The sequence below is a fragment of the Hyperolius riggenbachi genome, chromosome 6, assembly GCF_040937935.1.
Source record: "Hyperolius riggenbachi isolate aHypRig1 chromosome 6, aHypRig1.pri, whole genome shotgun sequence".
Classification (NCBI taxonomy): domain Eukaryota; kingdom Metazoa; phylum Chordata; class Amphibia; order Anura; family Hyperoliidae; genus Hyperolius; species Hyperolius riggenbachi.
This window is the reverse complement of record NC_090651.1, coordinates 169,219,231-169,241,526: the sequence shown is the minus strand read 5'-3', so window position 1 is coordinate 169,241,526 and position 22,296 is coordinate 169,219,231. Positions and strand designations below refer to the sequence as shown.

General features: G+C 44.8%; 1 protein-coding gene across 4 annotated transcripts in view; it reads left to right on the top strand.

Moving 5' to 3' along the window:
- The window catches only part of LOC137521230 (myomegalin-like), a 403,861-nt gene that overhangs the window by 203,468 nt on the left and 178,097 nt on the right, over positions 1–22,296 (top strand). For all 4 annotated transcript variants that reach the window (XM_068240204.1, XM_068240203.1, XM_068240202.1 and 1 more), the window contains 3 exons: positions 6,020–6,178; positions 10,433–10,546; positions 10,673–10,810. In XM_068240204.1, coding sequence (XP_068096305.1) covers positions 6,020–6,178; positions 10,433–10,546; positions 10,673–10,810 — 411 coding nt within the window. The remainder of the gene's footprint in view (positions 1–6,019; positions 6,179–10,432; positions 10,547–10,672; positions 10,811–22,296) is intronic.

Genomic DNA, 22,296 nt, shown 5'->3' with positions numbered 1-22,296 from the left:
CATGCCGAGTATAATTGTGGAGGTGGCCATATGTAACACAAAAAACTGTAATGTCTCCCAATGTAATACCCCTATGGTAACTCCTACCTCTGGTGTCAGAGTCAGGGAATGATTCCTCTGCAGAGGAGAATCATCCACTGCCGTAACCTGCACGGGTGGATCCACCGGCGTGAGCGGAACCCCCAATTTCTTAGCGAACTCGAAATCCATGAAATTTGCCGCGGAGCCTGAATCAATAAAGGCTTCCGTGACCTCGGTTTTATCTTCCCATGAAACTGTACAGGGAAGAAGCAACAGTCTTTCTTTTAGGGGCGTGAGTTGGGCGCCTAGGGTGTCACCCCTTACAACTCCTAGGCGTTTCCCGGCTTATTCTTATCCGGCTTAATGGGACAATCTTGTACCCTATGTCCTCCCTCACCACAGTATAAACATAACTGTTCAGTCATTCTCCGTCTTCTCTCCACTTGGGTCAGCTTAGACAGACCGATCTGCATCGGCTCAGGTGGAGGCACGACTGGAGATGATGAGACCGAAGGAGATGGAGTTACCGGGGGTGCTGCGTAAGATGTTACCCTGACACGGTGACTGCCCCTAGTCTGTCTTTGATGACGTAGCCTACGGTCGATTCGAATGGCCGATGAGATGGCCTCATTGACTGTTTTGGGCTCGGGTTGGCTTAACATTAGGTCAGAGACCTCATCCGACAGCCCAGACAGGAAATAATCTAACAAGGCATAGGTATCAAACCTGGCCGTAACTGACCACCTACGAAATTCTGCCGCGTAATCTTCGACTGAGCCTTTGCCTTGCCGCAAAAGCTTGAGCTTCCGCTCAGAGGTCGCAGCAAGGTCTGGGTCGTCGTATATTACTGCCATGGCTTTAAAGAATTCCTCTACTGAGGTCAGAGCTGTATCTGTAGGAGGCAGGTTGTATGCCCAGGACTGGGAGTCACCAGTTAACAAAGTTTTAATAAAAATGACCCGTTGGGTCTCAGTTCCCGAGGATCGGGGTCTCAACTCGAAATATGATAACACTCTACTCTTAAAATTTCGAAAGTCAGATTTGTGGCCGGAAAATTTATCAGGTACGGGCATACGTATGTCATCACTAGGAGGGGATCGCACCGAATCAACTGACGTCTGGAGGGTTCGCACAGAGCCTGATAGGGCGTCAATTAATGCTTTGTGCTGGCCCAGTGCTTGATGAATGTTATCCACCAAAGTGGCAAGCACATTCAGAGGGTCAGCGCGTGCGTCCATCTGTCTTTTGGTCTGGCGTTCTGTAACGATTGGTGAAGCACAGAGAGGATCTGATTACCGGTGATCTGCAGTATCACTGGGAATACAGATATATACCAGATTATAAGTGATCTGCAGTATCACCGATAATCCGATATACCAGCTAACCTCTGTTCACCTGAGTAGAGTGTAGTGTTAGGTGCAACAATAACACTTAGAGGACTAGGCCTCAGTGCAGTAAGGAGTACTGCACGGATTCCTTCCAAAGACCTGAACTCTCCAAGGCGGGAGGAGTCAGGTCGAGAGTAGGAAGGATAGTCTGAAAGTGACACTCAGGAGGAAGTGTCACTAACAGGACGGGGAACCGCCTCCAATAGTAAGGTCGGTTCTCGAGGTCGGACAAGCCAGGTTGTAAACACACGGACAGATAAAGTACAGATTCAGAAGACAGAGGCGGAGTCTCGGTACAGGCAGGGTTCGGCAACAGGGTATCAGAAATATCGAGGTACAAGATCAGGAGGCAGGAGCAGAGTCTAAGGACGAGCCGGGGTTCGGCAACAGAGTATCAGAATGGCAAGGTACAAGATCAGAGTTTAGGAGGATAGTCAGGCAGGCAAAAAGTCATAACAGATAATCACAATCAAACTAGTACTTTAGCTATCAACAGAATCTAGCTAAGTGTAGGATTACAGCTCCAGCTTGTCCCGGCACACTTAAGGATCTGACTACAGGTCTGAGTGCTCCCACATATGTGTTCGCAATGCCAGACAACCAGCAACTGAGCAGCCAGCAGTATATATACACATGCATCTCTCCAGCACCTCCCTAAGTGCTGGACCAATGAGGAGTGGAGCCAGAGTCAGCTGACCAGCCTGGTCAGCTGACTCATTTCTGGCCGTCATATTTACCCTGCCTGAGTGCGCGCGCACGCGTCACTCTAAACCTAGAGGGACTATGTGTCCCAGCCACACCAGCACCGCTCCGCGGTGCCTCAGTAATGGGGCCATGCGCGTTGGACGCGGCGGTTATTCCGCGCTCCGTCATGCCCTGCACGGGGACAGCCGCCTCAGACTGAGTGGAGGCGGCTGCCTCCCCGTGCTCTGCCCCGCCGTGCGCGGAAAGAGCCGCCTGCCGCTGACTCATGGCGCGCTTCATCACAGTCCGCCATGTTTTCTAGCTGACTTATAGCCTATCATGTCTATCTCTGGTTCAGAAGCATAGCTTCAGAATGACTGTAAAGGGAGAGAGCAGGCAGTGGAGGTTACTAAGGTGGGTGTGAGAATCAATGAAGCGGTGTAACAGGTATTTCTTGTTTTATTTAGCAAAACCTGCAAATATATGATTCTGACAATTTTCTGTATTGTGGCTCTCTGTGCTTTGTCTGGCATCTTTAGTGTGAACGTGAGTGAGTCCTAGTGTTAAAGCAGCAGGGTCAGCCATACTATGTCAGAAAAAACACACATATATAAGTAGTAACTGCTTGCTCTACTTGCATAACAAATCTTTTGTACTGTCCACATTTTGATTTCAGTGATTGCTATATAGTAAATAAAGAGAATTCTGTTTCAAGCATTTACCATATTGGATTCCATCTGACTGAAGCCAATACTGATGTCATTTCCTCCTTTACTTGTTTTCTCCTAGAATCTGCTATGTCATAGCTAGCTTGCTTTGTAAACATGTGAGCACAACAAGATCAGATTTCAGCCTTGTGTCACACTGAACTTCCCTCAGCCAATCAGTCAGCAGCAGGAATGGGGGAGGGAGATGTCAAGCTTCCTTCTAGTTGGCAATGTACCAAATAGAGCCAGTTTGACTGAGAAAATATTTATTATAGCAGAAACTTTTCTGATTAGATTGGGATGCTTGCATTGCAGGGTAAGGCTACAGGCTGCTTAAAGAGAACCCGAGGCGGGGTTCTGAGAATAAAATCCCCATACAGAGGCTGGGTCTGTCTATAGAGCCCAGCCTCTGTTGCTATTTAGATCGCCCCTAAGCCCCCCCTGCGCTCTGCAATCCCCCATAAATAACAGCCACGCTGCTGACACGCAGCTTGTCAAAGCGGGCTGTGTTTTCCTTTGTAACGTCAGTCTCCGCTCTCCCCCGCCTCCTGCATTGCTCCGGGCCCCTCCCGCGTCCCTTCCCTCCCTGCTGATTGGGGGGAAGGGACGTGGGCGGGGACCGGAGCTCTGCAAGAGGCAGGGGAGAGCGAAGACTGACGTTACAAAGGTGAACACAGCACGCGCAGCGCGGCTGTGATATATGGGGTCGCCCTGAGTGCAGGGGGGATTTAGGGGCGATCTAAATAGTAACAGAGGCTGGGCTCTATAGGCAGACCCAGCCTCTGTATGGGGATTTCGTTGTGAGAACCCCGCCTCGGGTTCTCTTTAATAAACACAGAGCAATGGGTAAATGGATTTTGATTTTGTGGCTGACAATCCCTATTAATTAGATTAGATTAATCAGATTCACCTTAAATTGAATGCTTTCATGGCATCTAGCATCTAATCTACAGGGAGTGCAGAATTATTAGGCAAATTAGTATTTTGACCACATCATCCTCTTTATGCATGTTGTCTTACTCCAAGCTGTATAGGCTTGAAAGCCTACTACTAATTAAGCATATTAGGTGATGTGCATCTCTGAAATGAGAAGGGGTGTGGTCTAATGACATCAACACCCTATATCAGGTGTGCATAATTACATAGTTATTTATTTTATTTTTTTTTTGGTTCAAAAAAGACATACGTCCATCGAGTTCAACCAGTACAAAGTAAAACTCCAGCCTGCTCCCTCAAATATCCCTGTTGATCCAGAAGCAACTTCCTTTCTTTTGGCAAAATGGGTCGAAAGAAGGACTTGACAGGCTCAGAAAAGTAAAAAATAGTGAGATATCTTGCAGAGGGATGCAGCACTCTTAAAATTGTAAAACTTCTGAAGCGTGATCATCGAACAATCAAGCGTTTCATTCAAAATAGTCAACAGGGTCGCAAGAAGCGTGTGGAAAAACCAAGGCGCAAAATAACTGCCCATGGATTGAGAAAAGTCAAGCGTGCAGCTGCCAAGATGCCACTTGCCACCAGTTTGGCCATATTTCAGAGCTGCAACATCACTGGAGTGCCCAAAAGCACAAGGTGTGCAATACTCAGAGACATGGCCAAGGTAAGAAAGGCTGAAAGACGACCACCACTGAACAAGACACACAAGCTGAAACGTCAAGACTGATTTTTCTAAGGTTTTATGGACTGATGAAATGAGTGAGTCTTGATGGGCCAGATGGATGGGCCCGTGGCTGGATTTGTAAAGGGCAGAGAGCTCCAGTCCGACTCAGACGCCAGCAAGGTGGAGATGGAGCACTGGTTTGGGCTGGTATCATCAAAGATGAGCTTGTGGGGCCTTTTCGGGTTGAGGATGGAGTCAAGCTCAACTCCCAGTCCTACTGCCAGTTTCTGGAAGACACCTTCTTCAAGCAGTGGTACAGGAAGAAGTCTGCATCCTTCAAGAAAAACATGATTTTCATGCAGGACAATGCTCCATCACACGCGTCCAAGTACTCCACAGCGTGGCTGGCAAGAAAGGGTATAAAAGAAGAAAAACTAATGACATGGCCTCCTTGTTCACCTGATCTGAACCTCATTGAGAACCTGTGGTCCATAATAAAATGTGAGATTTACAAGGAGGGAAAACAGTACACCTCTCTGAACAGTGTCTGGGAAGCTGTGGTTGCTGCTGCACGCAATGTTGATGGTGAACAGATCAAAACACTGACAGAATCCATGGATGGCAGGCTTTTGAGTGTCCTTGCAAACAAAGGTGGCTATATTGGTCACTGATTTGTTTTTGTTTTGTTTTTGAATGTCAGAAATGTATATTTGTGAATGTTGAGATGTTATATTGGTTTCACTGGTAAAAATAAATAATTGAAATGGGTATATATTTGTTTTTTGTTAAGTTGCCTAATAATTGTGCACAGTAATAGTCACCTGCACACACAGATATCCCCCTAAAATAGCTAAAACTAAGAACAAACTAAATACTACTTTCAAAAATATTTAGCTTTGATATCAATGAGTTTTTTGGGTTCATTGAGAACATGGTTGTTGTTCAATAATAAAATTATTCCTCAAAAATACAACTTGCCTAATAATTCTGCACTCCCTGTATTAAACAAAATTGTACAGTGTATTCCTATATTAAGTCCCTTTAAAAAAAAAGATATCTTCAGGAGCAGTTCAACTCTTTCCCTTAAACAATCCCAGATTTATAATTTTTGTGCCCCTAGGCCAAGTATGTTGTAACTCCCCTTTCTTGTGTCGCAGCCTCCCATTCCATGTGTAGCCCTCTCTTCCATGTGTATCATCCATGTACAGCAGCCCCTTTCTTTCCTGAACAGCTCCCTTTAGCATCAGTTTCACCCTCCTCTTTCTTATGTAGTAACCCCATTTTTCATGTCCAAATGCCCCTTGGCCTGCAGGCCCCCAAAGGCCGGGCCTTTGTGACCTTTTAAAAAATCTGGCCCTGCCTTTAAATCCAAATGACAAACATAGTGTAATCATTTTAATTAACAGTATGGTGAGGCCATTAATGTTGTTTTCCACAAAAAGTGATTTGTGAGTGCAGAAAACATGATAGGAAGTTAGCGTTATGAGCTATCATGTATTTTGATCTATACAAGAAAATAAGGCAAGTTTTATGTTCCTAGTATACTGTACATATTTTATTTAATTTGGATACTAGCATATGTTTTAAATAGAAAATATGATAGTGGCTATTTCTTTCAGGAACTACATGGGGCTTTGCATAAAATCCAAAAAGAACTTCAGGAGAAGAGCCAGCACCTTAAAAATGTAGAAGAAGATAACTGCACACAGCTAGCAGCTCAGGAGCAAAGTATCCAGAGGCTAAAGGACATTGTGTCCAAGAAGGAGCAAATGTTGCAAGTGAGTAGCTAGCTTCACATTTAAGGAAAAGATGGCTTTGCTTCTTTCATTGCTGGTGGTCAAACTTCCCATTCATGTATAGGACATTTGAAAAATGATAAATAATAAATTGTGATTAAATCAGGGCTGTGGAGTCGGAGTCAGGGCAATTTTTGGGTACCTGGTGTCGGAGTCGGAGTCAGGAGAAAATGCACCGACTCCGACTCCTAATAAATTTAAACTGTAATTAAAATAGAAAATATGATAAAATGTGCTATTTCTCAGATAATAGTCATCATAAATAATTTATACATGCAGTAATAGCTGTGCTTAGTTCACAAAAATGAAATAAACCAATCAAAAAATAGTTACTTGTGCTGCTTCAATAAAGTATTGAATAAAGTATTTTTGAAGTCAGATATACATATCTGATTGTGACTGTACAGTATATATGATGTGTACACAGGAAACTTATATATATATATATATATATACACTAAAAAACATCTAAATAACATCTATGCTGTAAGAATAATGCCTGATGTGTAGCTGTGTCACTAATAGAGATGGTCAATGAGATGGAAATAATTCTGCGTTGATGCTGGTTTGTGCAAGTGCATGCACTCCCTTTGCTCATGAAATCAAATAATTTAATATGTTGTTAAAATTTAGTTTGGTGACTACAAATTAAAGCGTACCTGAGATGGATGAAAATAAAAGTTTTATATATACCTGGGGCTTCCTCCAGCCCCCTTCAGGCCAATCAGTCCCTCGCTGTCCTCCTCTGCCATCTGGATCTTCTGCTATGAGTCCCGGTAATTCAGCCAGTCAGCGTAGTCCGGCCACGTGCCGCTCCTACAGCCAGGAACATTCTGCACCCGTGCAATAGTGCTGCGCAGGTATAGTACGCTCCCGGCAGCGGAGTGTGTGCATGCGCACTACGACCAACTGGCTCAAGTACCTGGACACATAGCAGGAGATCCAGGTGGCGGAGGAGGACAGCAGGGGACTGATTAGCCTGAAGGGGGCTGGAGGAAGCCCCAGGTATGTATAAAACTTTAATTTCATCTGTCTCAGGTTTACTTTGTTACACAGTAGTACTATACTCTACATATGCACTCCCCACAGAGCTGCAGGGAATCCACTGAGAATGTTGTGCACATTGAACACAGAGGTGTTGTTTATCACCTATAAACCTGGTTCAGATTGTACATGAAGAATGTGTAAGAGGAAGAATAGCCTCATTCTCCTGCAGAGTACCTGCACATCACTCTTACATGTACCCACAGTCACATTGTCTAGGGCCTGATAGATGTTCGTTGTTCCTGTCTTCTATAAGTACTCTTACCAAGGACTAGTTTTAGGCTATGACTAAAAGTATTAGAGGCAGAAGATCAGCCGGCTAGCCAGGTAACTGGTATTGTTTAAAAGGGAATTGTTTAAAAGGGAATAAATATGGCAGTCTCCATATGCCTCTCACTTCAGTTGTATTTTAAAAAGTGTGGCAGTTAGGAGATGCATTTCATGTTACATACTTTCAATCAACAAAATTGTAATATGCAAATTAGAGGAGTCGAAGTCAAGGAGTCGGTGGAATCCTAACCTGAGGAGTCGGAGTCGGTGGCTTTTTGTACCGACTCCACAGCCCTGGATTATATACAGTACAAATCTTGAATTCTGTTATAAATGTGTTATGGTGTTTTATACAAGTAAAGGATCATTTCTCTGGCCAAGTAGGGAACTGTTGGTCAGGTTTGGGGAGTTGAATACCCCCAGTGGTCCAATTAGATACATTATGGAAGAATTGAAGCATCATCAATGGTACAGTTAAGTATTAACCAGTGTTAAGATTACACTAGACAAACAGAGTAAATTAGCAAAGATAGATGTCACAGCCACAGAAGCAGCTGCAGAAGTTAAGTAAATTGAATTATCATTTTAACTTACTCTATTGTTTAAATAACTTAATAGACAAGTTAAGGAGACCACAAACCATGCACTTTTATCCAGTTTTAAGATTACCATACATTATTTAGATCAGGCAGGAAAACTCTCTAAATCATTTATGTGGACATTGCAGTGCACCACTCAATATTCCATCGGATAAAATACATATAGGACCAGGACACTTGCTTTTTACTGCTCAATTGTGTACCTACCCCAACCCCTCTACCTGCACTCTGTTTCCCAAATGAGGCTTATTTACACCTTAGGTGACCAAAAGCCAGAAAAGAAGACTCCTTCGGACCTAACTTCTGCCTGCATCAAAATCTCAGCAGTCATATGCTGACCTCTGCATTGGTGCAGAAGATGGTTTATGATGTGGCTGCAGGGTACCAGCAAGTTCAATGATTTCAGGGTCTCCTCTGGGAGTCGGGAGTGCCCTATTTCAGACAAAAGACTACTTTGGCATTGTGGCCAAGCTGCTTAACCACTTCATGTCATGGGTTGAAGGGTGTAAATGCGCTTGCATGTGCACTTCATTAGAATAGACATTTATATAAACATGCTATTTGTTTGCACTAAAGGTGCACAAATAGGACATTTAAATACATCTATTTTGCAGGAAGTGGTTAAAATACCTTACAATTTATATTACGTAGTGTGACCAAGTATGACATCCTTTAAAATATCTAAGGCAATACTTGTTTAGTCAGTTTAACGTAAACCTGAACTGAAGGGGATATGGAGACTGTCACATTGATTTCATTTTAAACAATGCAAATTGCCTGGCTGTCCTGCTGATCCTCTGCCTCCTATACTTTTAACCAAAGACCCCGATCAAGCATGCAGGTCAGATGTTTCTGACTGGCATCTGACTGGATAAGCCACATGCTTGTTTGGGGTGTGTGATTAAGACACTGAAACCATAAAGATCTGCAGGACTGCAAAGCAACTGGTATTAGTTAAAAGGAAATAAGTAGGCCAGCCACCATATGCTTCTCACTTCAGGTGAAATTTAACTCTGTGTAATATTACTTATTGCATAAAGAACTGAAACAATTCAGTGTCAAAAATATGGAGAGAAATCGTCAAGTGGGAAAAAAAATTTTTTACGTACCTGTACACGGAGATAAAAGATAATGGGTCCGATCCAATTCACTTTTTCTCCTAAGTTTTCTCCTTGGTGATATTTTCGCATATAATAAATAAAATTACTTTTAAAGAAACACTGAAGTTTCTTTTTTTACCTTATTTTCTTATGCAGCCGTCTGCAGCATTAAATTCTAAGCTGATTCGCTGCTGGGGCGGCATGGTGGCGTAGTGGTTAGCGCTCTCGCCTTGCAGCGCTGGGTCCCCGGTTCGAATCCCAGCCGAGTCAAGATCTGCAAGGAGTTTGTATGTTCTCCCCGTGTCTGTGTGGGTTTCCTCCAGGCACTCCGGTTTCCTCCCACATCCCAAAAACATACAGATAAGTTAATTGGCTTCCTCCTAAAATTGGCCCTAGACTATGATACATGCACTAAACGATATATACGTATGACTATGGTAGGGAATAGATTGTGAGCCCCTCTGAGGGACAGTTAGTGACAAGAAAATATATACTCTGTACAGCGCTGCGTAATATGTTGGCGCTATGTAAATACATAAATAAATAAATCCCTGCAGCAGAACGAATTTATGGCTCAGAAATAGCCCAGAAAATTTGCAGGGAATACATAGTTTTGCTTCCTGGTAGAGGCAGAGCTGTGTGCAGTAGCTCTGCCTCTTCTCCAGTCGATCTCCACCTCTCCCCGCCCCTCTCAGTCTTCTTTCACTGAGAGGGGTGGGAAGAGGCGGAGATTGACTGGAGAAGAGGCAGAGCTACTGCGCACAGCTCTGCTTCTACCAGGCAGCAAAATCTGCAACTTGCAAAGTCGTGGAACTTTGCTAGGCTATTTCTAGGCAATACATAACTTGTTCTGCCACGGGGATGAGGCAAATCAGCTTAGAATTGAATGCTGAAGACGGCTGCATAAGAAAATAAGGTAAAAAGAGACTTCAGTGTCTCTTTAAGCCACTAACAAGCAAGAAAATACTCTGAATAATTTTGACAGTACTTTTTCACCTGCTTTTTAGTATTTTTTTTCAGTTGCAGAGTACTAAAAACTTATTTTTAATAGAAGATGAAAAATTATTTCTTAGGAGAAACCTTGGGAGAAAAAAAGGAATTAGATCAGGCCCAATGTCTTTATTTTGCTTAGTTGAAGGTGCATTGTTGTCTTACTTTTCATATGCAATGGATTATCCTTTTCTGCAAGCAATTGTGACATTTTATGTTTCTTGCATGTTCAGGAATACATGGAAGTATTAAACTATAAACAAAGTTTGGAAAAAGTCCCAGGTGGTAATGAACACATGCTTGAAAAACTACGACATAGGATCCGAGAACGAGATGCTGCCCTCGAGGTACAAAAAAAAAAAAACCGCAGTAAAAACATCAGCTTTACATTTTGTTTTGATATCAAACCTCTGTATGCAGTATCACAATTATGGGTCTACTTTCAATTTTTTTTTTTTTGTCCCGAATAACAGGTGGCAGTTGATAACAAATTCCGTGCACTCGAAGAGAAGGAAAGAGAAGTGCATCAACTGAAAAAGGTTATACGGGAGAGAGAGCAAGATTTAGAAAGACTTAATAATGTTCTTTCTGGCAACGAGGAGACAATAAATGTATGTTTTGTTTTGTATCTAAGCACTGTTAAAAATGTATTTTTGTTTTCTGTATAACAGAAAATTGTATACTCACCTAATGGTAATTTTCCTTTCCATGTGCGTCCATGGCAGCATACATATGGGTTAAGCCCCACCCCTACCAATTAACAGGACCTTAGCTATAAAAGAAAGTGACCCCTAGCAAGCAGCATTCTCATTGACTAGCCGAACCGGAAAACAGCAAAAAGTCAACAAAAGGAAAGGGAGGGAAATCCCTATGCTGCCATGGATGCACAGGGAAAGGAAAATTACCGTTAGGTGAGTATACAATTTTTTGTTTTCCATATGCCTCCATGGCAGCAAACATATGGGATTTAACTAGCAGAAAAAAGTAAGGGTGGGACAAGACTTGCTGACCAAAAATAATTTCAATTAAGGCTTTAACAGATTCATAAATAACTTTCTATCTAAATTAAACTGAAGCGGAGGCTGCTGGATTGACTCTGAAATGGGCAATGAAAGTATGGACAGAGGACCAGTTGGCAGCCTGGTGAATCTTTGCCCGGATAGTGAAGGTGGCACATGGGACAGCTGTGCTCTGAGAAGAGTGCACTGTGATGCCACCCAGAGGGACAAGGTCAACTACCCTGATAATAGGCTAGCCTTAATTAGAGGCTTTGTTGATTCATTTGAGCCATGAAGAGATCTTTTGAGTTTGATGTTAGCTGGCTCTTTCTCAGACCTGATAGAATTATGAAGAGCTGTTCTGATTTCCTGAAGCTCCCTTGTTACATTCACATAGGCTCTAAGTGTTCTTGCAACATCTAGAACATGCAGATCAGAGGAATTTGTATCCATAAAAGATGGCACTGTCCGATCCTGATTAACCACCCTGGCGTTCTGATAAGATCGCCAGGGAGGCTGCGGGAGGGTTTTTTTTAAATTAAAAAAAAACTATTTCATGCAGCCAACTGAAAGTTGGCTGCATGAAAGCCCACTAGAGGGCGCTCCGGAGGCGTTCTTCCGATCGCCTCCGGCGCCCAGAATAAACAAGGAAGGCCGCAATGAGCAGCCTTCCTTGTTTTGCTTACACCGTCGCCATAGCGACGAGCGGAGTGACGTCATGGACGTCAGCCGACGTCCTGACGTCAGACGCCTCCGATCCAGCCCTTAGCGCTGGCCGGAACTTTTTGTTCCGGCTGCGCAGGGCTCAGGCGGCTGGGGGGACCCTCTTTCGCCGCTGCTCGCGGCGAATCGCCGCAGAGCGGCGGCGATCGGGCAGCACACGCGGCTGGCAAAGTGCCGGCTGCGTGTGCTGCTCTTTATTTGGCGCAAATCGGCCCAGCAGGGCCTGAGCGGCAGCCTCCGGCGGTGATGGACGAGCTGAGCTCGTCCATACCGCCCAGGTGGTTAAAGGGAAGCCCGGAAGTGAAGTGCTGTAGTGGTCTCAAAACTATTGAGTAGAATGTCAAGAATGAGCCCCTAGATCCTGGAGCTCAGAAACTCTTCTGTCCGAGGAGATAGCGACTAGAGGCATAGTTCTTAAGGTTAAGTCTCATCTCCTGCAGTCTTCCACTGGGTCAAAAAGAGGTTTTGCTAGGTAATTAAGAACCTGCGCAGTTCCCACTTTGGAAAAAGGTTGCAATTAGGATGCTTGTTTTTGGTGGCAGCCTTCATAAATTGCACTATTAGAGGGTGAGAGACTTTGAGGGTGCGAGCCAATTGTTTTTCTAGGCCAATCTGGAGGAAGCTAAGAATATGTTGTGCTGGTAGAGCCATTGGATCAAAATAATTTACCCGAGCAATTGAGAATTTTTTTTCCAGTTTGTGGTAGTTTTCCCTGCTTTTAGCTGTGTGTTTATCAATGATTCTGAGTTTCCCAGGTCTCTAAGCTTCCTCCCACAATCCTTAAGCCATTAAATTAAGGGAATGAGGAGACAGATGATAAATTGAGTTTGGTCTGACTGGAAGAGGAATAGGAGGTTCCAATTTCAGGCTCCAAATTAGAGGCACTCATGGCTGGCATGGCCAAAAAGAACCCACCTCCAGGAGTACCACTTGTTCTAGGAGGAGTCTCCTCAGAATTTTGAAGATAAGTGGAGTTGGAGGAAAAATAAAAACCAAAAGACCATTCAGAAATTTCAGGTGTTGCCAGAGCACCCTGAGCTCTTGAATGTGGGGGTGAATCTCGTTGAGCTGGCATTTAGTTGATGTAGGTTGCCATCAGGTCCACCTACCCAATGGTCACAGATCACACACTCGTCCTTTATTGTTTTTGTCCAGATAATATGGAACTGCTGAAGTCTTGCAGCTACTATCTGGACTTTAGAATTGTCAATAGGACTTTGCGCTGACTGCTTTGTGAGCTTATGGAGATTAGCATGGGAAGTTTGCCAATTCCTATGGTCTGGTCTTTCCTTCCACAATGTCTTCTCTCCTTTGGTATAAAACCAGCCTTGCCCTGGTGACTGTTGGTTGCCAGATCCAACTTGTTACTAAAAAGATTTCTTTCATCAAACAGAATTTTAAACGCATTTTGTTGGAAGCTGGGTTCAGCGCAGACTATATATATATATATATATATATATATATATATATATATATATATATTTTTTTTTTTTTTTTTAACAGGCTCAATTCACTGTCATGGCAGAAAGCCTGGCATGTCAAGTGGACTGGACAAAATCTATAGCCGCCTCCCTAATAAACTTAGAGACAATATGAAAGTTCTCTAAGCTGCCAGGATAGAATCAGAATCCTTGTCCACTTCCGTGGCAAGTGAAGATAGAGCCAGGGCTGGCTTACATGCCCTCCAGTAGTGGTATACACCATCTTTAAATCTATAATCAAGTTTATGGTCTAGGACAGGCATGGGCAAACTCGGCTCTTCAGCTGTTACGGAACTACAAGTCCCACAATGCATGTGCCTTTATGACTGTGGCTGTCAGACTCTTGCAATGCATTGTGGGACTTGTAGTTCCTTAACAGCTGGAGGGCCAAGCTTGCCCATGCCTGGTCTAGGACATCTTAAAAAGTAATCAAGACTTTTAACATTACATGGCATGCAAGACACATGACTGATATGTCCACCATGGAAGCGAACCCTAGGACTGGAGAATTTTCTTGAAGAAAAAGGATGATGTTTGGAAAGTCTGCTTTTTCAGGAAGGACTTTCTCCTTACCTTTTCCCATTCATCTTTATTTCTTTGATCTCTTTCAAGACAGGAAAGGAGTATGATAATTATTTCAGTTCTTTTAGCCTGGAGGCTTCCTCTTCCCAGTAAATGGCTTCACTAATGGTTTGGCTAAAGGAGAAATAGAAACCAGATATCTGTATGCTCACTCTCATTGGAGTCATGCTAAACCATAGATGATTGAGGATATTCAGTATCTTCATTGATTTGCTGGGAGGATGCTTGGGGACCAAAGAGCCTACATAGGAGTCCATTGATTCCTGGACAGCCTGCTCTATCATCTTGGATGTGTGCATCTGATGGAACTCTGGCTCTTTTCCCATCTGGTGGAAACAGATCTACTTTACTGATTTTCCTTGCATGGTTCTGTCGCCACAAGCCCAGCAATCTGGGGGGCTATGGTGCCTTAAACTAGGACCTGATCCTCCAGTTCTCAGGCAGATTATTTACCTGCTCCTTGAGCAGGATCCTGAGTGATGATATAAAGATCTAAAGCAGGATCTTAATTGATGACATAAGGAACTAATGTCCTAGAACTGTGGCGGGAACTTGCCCTCCTTTGTTCTCTTCTTCTTGGGCTTGTATATAAAAAAGGACAGCCCATTTATGGAATGTGTGCTCTCTTTTTTTGTAGAAAAGCGGGGTCACTTACCGGTATGATCAAGCATTATACATGTCATTAAGATGCCTTAATTCAAACAGACCATCTACATGGGGTTAGAGGTTGTTAGTTTTTAGCTAACAACCTCTAACCCCATGTAGATGGTCTGTTTGAATTAAGGCATCTTAATGACATGTATTTATGCTTGAAAAAAATATCTGTTTTCCCTTTTGATGTTGCATGTATAAAGCTGTCTGTACACCAGTTTGCAAACTAACAGGATATAAGCCCGACGAAGGCTGCAAGGACGAAGGCTTACTTATTTGTATTCATTTTTAGTTAGCCAATAAATGGTATCATCCTGATTTAAAACTTCTTGCTTTTACCTGTATGACTCTTACCTATTGACCTTAGAATTATGCGTTTCTGGCACAGTGTGATCCAGAATGCAGTCCAACGGACCGCAAGAGATAAAATAATGTGAGAAAAGCCGCCGCAAGTATTCAGAGTAAGGCAGAGTAAGGCGGCTGATTCCGCATTCAACATGACTGTTTGCGCGCATGGGCCTGCATCCACAAGCCTGACGGAGCGCGGAGAAACCGCCGCATGCCCAGTGAACTTGGCGGCGGATTCCGCGTCCAACGCGGAGGTTTGCACGCATTAACTTGCCACCAGCAGTATGGCCGAACGCGGAGGAACCGCCGCATGCTCTGACAGCGGTGCGGTCGGCTCCGCGTTCAAACCAACAGATACATTACAACACATGTCTGGTGTGGCTGGGACTGATAGTCCACACAGGTTCAGAATGACGCGCGCGCGCGCTGAGAGGCAGAGCCTTTATAACAGTCAGAAGGGTGTCAGCTGATCTAGCCGATCAGCTGACAATTCTATCAGGTTTCATTGGTTCAGCACTTAGGGGAGGCGCTGGAGAGCGCTGCTTTATATATACTGGGTGCTGGTCATTTCTCTGGTGTCTGGCGTTGCGATCACTACGTGGTAGCACTCAGACCTTGTCAGTATCTGTGATATTTTCTGTGTTATACTTCAGACTACTTCCAGGGTGTTGATGATCAAGGAACTCACACCCAAGACTAGGGAACTGTATTACCATTCTGTTATACTTCAGACTAGTTCCAGGGTGTTGATGATCAAGGAACTCACACCCAAGACTAGGGAACTGTATTATCACTCTGTTATATATCAGACTAGTTCCAGGGTGTTGATGATCACGGAGTTCACACCCAAGACTAGGCATTGTTGATTATTTGTTATGACCTTCTGCTTTCCTGACTACTCTTCTGATCTCTGATTAGGTACTTCGATATATCTGATTCTCTGTTACTGAACTCTGCTTGTCTTAGGATTCCGCATCTGTCTCCTGTCTCTGTCCCTGATCTGTCTGTCTGTTGCCGACCCGGCTTGTCCGACCTCGAGAGCTATCTCCTCAGTTTAGAGATAGCTCACAGACCTGCGAGTGACATCCTTCCTTGGTGTCACTCACACCCCGTCCTCCCTCCTCTTAGTCTGACCTCTCCCTCGGGAGAGGCTCAGCCTTGCGGAAGGAACGTGTTTCTGTACAGTACTCCTTACTGTTGGGCACCTGCTCCTCAGGTGCATTACTCAAAGTATTCCTGTTACACCAAACACTCTCATTACTCAGGTGTCCAGAGGTTAGAGATATATCTGATTATCGGTGATACTGCAGATCATCAATAATCAGGTATATATCTGTATTCTCGGTGATACTGCAGATCACCGGTAATCAGATCCTCTCTGTGTTACACCAATCGTTACAGAACGCCAGACCAAAATGCAAATGGACGCACACACCGACCGTCTGGGCGCACTTGCCACTTCAGTGGATACCATCAAACAAGTGCTGGGTAGTCACCGGGCATTGATTGACGCTTTGTCCTGGTGTTTTTAAACCCTCCAGACGGCTGTGGATGAAGTGCGATCCCCTCCTAGCACAGACATACGCATGCCTGTACCTGAAAAATGTTCTGGTCACAGATCTGATTTCTGAAATTTTAGGAGTAGAGTGTTATCATACTTTAAGTTGAGACCTAGATCTTCAGGAACTATGACCCAAAGGGTCACCTTTATTAAGACTTTGTTATCAGGCGATTCTCAGACCTGGGCATACAGTCTTCCCGATGGAGACTTAGCTCTAACCTCTGTAGAGGAATTTTTTAAGGCCATGGCAATAATTTACGACGACCCAGACATTGCCTCGACTTCTGAGCGGAAGCTCAAGTTGTTACGTCAAGGCAAGAGTCCGGTCGAGGAGTATGCTGCTGAATTCAGAAGGTGGTCAGTATCAGCCAGGTGGGACACCTTCGCCCTGTTAGATTGTTTCATATCAGGATTGTCAGATGAGGTCTCTGACCTTATGTTAAGTCAGCCTGAACCTAAAACCATTGACGAGGCCATTTCATCGGCCATCAGGATCGATCGTAGGCTACGCTATCAGAGGCAGACCCGGGGTAGAAACCATGTAAGGATGGTGTACTACGCTGCACCACCAGTGGCTCCACCTCCTCCCATTTTGCCTCCACCCGAACCAATGCAGATTGGTCGGTCAAAGTTGTCCCAAGTGGAGCGGAGATGCAGGCTTTCAGAGCAGTTATGTCTTTATTGCGCAGAGGGGGGTCATAGAGTACAGAATTGCCCTAAGAAATCGGGAAACGCTACTGCCTAGGAGTAGTTGGGGGTAATACCCTAGGCGTACAACTTTTACCCCTAGATGATAAAAGGTTGCTTCTTCCTTGTACGATTACATGGGAAGATAAATCTGAAGTCACTGAGGCCTTCATTGATTCAGGCTCAGCGGCTAATTTTATGGATTACGAATTTGCTAAGAAATTGGGTATTCCGCTCATTCCAGTAACACCACCTATCCTGGTTACGGCAGTGGATGATTCCCCCATGCAACGTAACCGCCCTCTGTCTCAGACACCAGAGGTGGGAGTCACGATAGGGGTGCTGCATAGGGAAACGTTTTTGTTTTTTTTGTGTTACACAGGACAACCTCTACTATCATCCTTGGCATGCCTTGGTTACACCTTCACTCCCCTCAGATTAATTGGGCTACTGGTCAGCTAACAAACTGGTCAGCCCATTGCTTCCATCATTGTTTAGTGAAGGTAACCTTGGGTCAAACCAGGATTCATGTAGAGGGAGTGCCAGAACAATATTCTGAATTTTCAGATGTGTTTTGTCCCAAAGCTGCTGAGAAATTACCTCCACATCGCCCTTTCAATTGCCCCATCGATCTCCGATCTGGTTGTATGCCCCCTAGAGGTCATCTCTACAATTTGTCTGGGCCAGAAAAAGTGGCCATGCGAGAGTACATCCGTGAAAACTTAGCTACGGGGTTTCATTCACCCTTCCCGGTTGCCTGCCGGAGCAGGTTTCTTTTTTGTAAAGAAAAAAGATGGAGGCCTTCTGCCATGCATTGATTACCGGGGCCTGAATAAAATCACAGTAAAAAATCGCTATCCATTGCCTTTGATAGACGATTTATTCACTCAGGTCACCAGTGCTAAGATTTTTTCGAAGTTGGATCTGCGGGGTGCATACAACTTGGTGCGGATCAGAGAGGGCGATGAGTGGAAGATGACCTTTAACACACCCGAGGGGCATTACGAGTACCTGGTGATGCCCTTCGGGTTGTGTAACGCCCCGGCCGTTTTTCAGGAACTCATTAATGAAGTATTCAGGGAGGTATTGGCTAAATTTGTTCTGATATATCTGGATGATATACTAATCTTCTCAGATAACCTGTCTGAGCACAGAGCTCATGTCAAATTTGTGCTGCACAAGTTAAGACAGAACATGCTTTATGCTAAATTGGAGAAATGCATTTTTGAGGTAACATCTGTCACTTTTCTGGGGTACATAATTTCCACCTCGGGCCTTTCTATGGATCCTGCTAAAGTCTCTGCTGTCCTGGAATGGCCTCAGCCAGTGGGACTAAAATCCCTCCAGAGATTTTTAGGATTCGCTAATTACTATAGAAGGTTCATAAAGGGGTACTCCACGGTCATAGCACCCCTCAACAGTCTTACTAAGAAAGGGGCAGATACCAACCACTGGTCATCTGAAGCTCTGGCCGCTTTCTCCACTTTGAAAGAATTGTTTTGCTCTGCACCCATTTGGGACACGTCGACACCTCCTATCCTTTTATTGTGGAGGTGGACGCCTCGGAGGTCGGGGTAGGGGCTGTGCTGTCTCAGCGCTCTGGGTTGCAGGGAAGATTACACCCGTGTGCCTATTTCTCTCGTAGGTTTTCACCAGCAGAGAAAAACTACGATATAGGCAACAGGGAGCTCCTAGCCATTAAATTGGCTTTCGAGGAATGGCGTCATTGGCTAGAAGGAGCAGATCATACGATTACCGTTTACACTGATCACAAAAATTTGGAATACATTGAGGGGGCTAAGAGATTGAGTCCCCGTCAGGCTCGGTGGTCACTGTTTTTCTCGAGATTCAGATTTGTAATTACGTACACTCCGGGTAGTAAAAACATTAAAGCAGATGCTTTGTCCAGATGCTTTGAGCCAGAGACAGCACAGCCCTCAGACCCAGAGACTATTATCCCACAGAGACCTGGAAAAATTGCATGGAGACTTTAAGTCCCTTCCAGCAGGATGTCCCTGAAGGAAAGCCTGAAGGGGTGATGTTTGTACCACTGCCATTTTGTCTCCAGATATTGCAGATGTTCCACTCCCACAAAAATGCGGGACATCCTGGCGCCACCAGAACACAGGACCTTGTTGCTAGGTGTGCTTGGTGGCCTTCTTTGGCAACTGACTGCAAGGAGTATGTTAGAGAGTGTGCAGTATGTGCGAAAAGCAAACCCTCCCGTCTGGCACCGGTGGGAACGTTGCAGCCTTTGCCCACCCCGAGTGAACCATGGACCCATTTGTCCATGGATTTTGTGGGTTAGCTTCCGAGGTCTGAGGGCATGTCGGTCATTTGGGTGGTAGTCGACCATTTCAGTAAAATGGCCCATTTTGTGCCCCTGAAAGGACTCCCCTCGGCCCAGGAGTTGGCCGATCTTTTCATCATCCACATTTTCCGGCTACATGGCATTCCAGAAAACGTCGTGTCAGATCGGGGAGTCCCAATTTGCTTCTAAATTTTGGAGGGCATTTTGCCATCAAATGGGCATGGAACTGTCATTTTCATCGTGCTACCACCCACAGACCAATGGTCAGACTGAGAGGATTAATCAGTCATTGGAGCAGTTTCTAAGGTGTTATGTTGCGGATGCGCAAAACGATTGGGTCAAGTTCCTGCCGTTTGCAGAATTTGCGCACAATAATTTGAAAAGCTCTTCATCTGGATTTTCTCCGTTGCAGGTGGTAACTGGAAAGTTGCCTAAGTTCTCCCCACTGCCCATAGCTTCCACTCCGTTTCCAGCTTTGGAGGCTTGGCAAAAGTCATTTAAGAACATTTGGGGGATCGTGAAAAGTAATTTGGAGAAGGCTTTTCAAAGTCAGAAAGGTCAAGCTGACAAGAAACGCTCCTTAGAGTGGAAGTTCCGGCCAGGAGACTAGGTCTGGGTGTCCACACGTCATTTGACCCTGAAACAGCCCTCGCCCAAGTTAGGACCCAGATTTGTGGGCCCTTTTCCAGTGACCAGGAAGATCAACAATGTTACTTATGCCATTGATCTCCCTGCCAGCATGCGTGGTGTAAGATCTTTTCATGTGTCCCTACTTAAGCCAGCAGTTCATGTAGATTCCACTCCTCCTCCTCCTGTGATGGTAGATGACCAACCTGAGTACGAAGTAGAAAATTTTTTAGACTCACGGGTTGTACAGAACTCAGTACAGTATCTAGTTCACTGGAAAGGGTATGGTATTGAGGAGAGAACATGGGTACCTGAGTGTCGCATGCATGCGGATAAATTAAGGAGGGAGTTCCCTGCCTTATATCCAGGGAAACCGGGTAGGAGCTGTCCGGAGTCCACTCCTCAGGGGGGGGTACTGTGAGAAAACGCGGAAAAGCCGCCGCAAGTATTCAGAGTAAAGCGGCTGATTCCGCGTTCAACATGACTGTTTGTGCGCATGGGCCTGCATCCACAAGCTTGACGGAGCGCGGAGAAACCGCCGCATGCCCAGTGAACTTGGCGGCGGATTCCGAGTCCGACGCGGAGGTTTGCACGCATGAGCTTGCCACCAGTAGTATGGCCGAACGCGGAGGAACCGCCGCATGCTCTGACAGCGGTGCGGTCGGCTCCGCGTTCAAACCAACAGATACATTACAACACATGTCTGGTGTGGCTGGGACTGATCGTCCACACAGGTTCAGAATGACGCGCGCGCACGCTGAGAGGCAGAGCCTTTATAACAGTCAGAAGGGTGTCAGCTGATCTAGCCGATCAGCTGACAATTCTATCAGGTTTCATTGGTTCAGCACTTAGGGGAGGAGCTGGAGAGCACTGCTGTATATATACTGGGTGCTGGTCATTTCTCTGGTGTCTGGCGTTGCGATCACTACGTGGTAGCACTCAGACCTTGTCAGTATCTGTGATATTTTCTGTGTTATACTTCAGACTAGTTCTAGGGTGTTGATGATCAAGGAACTCACACCCAAGATTAGGGAACTGTATTACCATTCTGTTATACTTCAGACTAGTTCCAGGGTGTTGATGATCAAGGAACTCACACCCAAGACTAGGGAACTGTATTACCATTCTGTTATACTTCAGACTAGTTCCAGGGTGTTGATGATCAAGGAACTCACACCCAAGACTAGGGAACTGTATTATCACTCTGTTATATATCAGACTAGTTCCAGGGTGTTGATGATCACGGAGTTCACACCCAAGACTAGGCATTGTTGATTGTTATGACCTTCTGCTTTCCTGACTACTCTTTTGATCTCTGATTAGGTACTTCGATATATCTGATTCTCTGTTACTGAACTCTGCTTGTCTTAGGATTCCGCATCTGTCTCCTTTCTCTGTCCCTGATCTGTCTGTCTGTTGCCGACCCGGCTTGTCCGACCTCTAGAGCTATCTCCTCAGTTTATAGATAGCTCACAGACCTGCGAGTGACTTCCTTCCTTGGTGTCACTCACACCCCGTCCTTCCTCCTCTTAGTCTGACCTCTCCCTCGGGAGAGGCTCAACCTTGCAGAAGGAACGTGTTTCTGTACAGTACTCCTTACTGTTGGGCACCTGCTCCTCAGGTGCATTACTCAAAGTATTCCTGTTACACCAAACACTCTTATTACTCAGGTGTCCAGAGGTTAGAGATATATCTGATTATCGGTGATACTGCAGATCATCAATAATCGGGTATATATCTGTATTCTCGGTGATACTGCAGATCACCGGTAATCAGATCCTCTCTGTGTTACACCAATCATTACAAATAAGTAAGATAAGAGGTACATGAAACGTAGCAGAAAAATAAGAAATCAGATAATACTTTCATGCAAGGAATGCTATGTCATTTATATTGCACATAGTACACAATACTGTTCATATAACTGTTTATAATGAGAATGGCAGATGATAAAATATAATACATAGAGCTTCCAAGATACTGGGAATAACTTACCTCCTCCTGCAGCTTGAGAAGCATTACATCAGAGGGACAGCAAATTACAGTGCCTTTACCTTTAAGGCAGACAGAGAGGGAGGTAGTGTTGCAGCCAGCATGAGACCTGTGTGTATCCAGCCTGCTTGTGAGT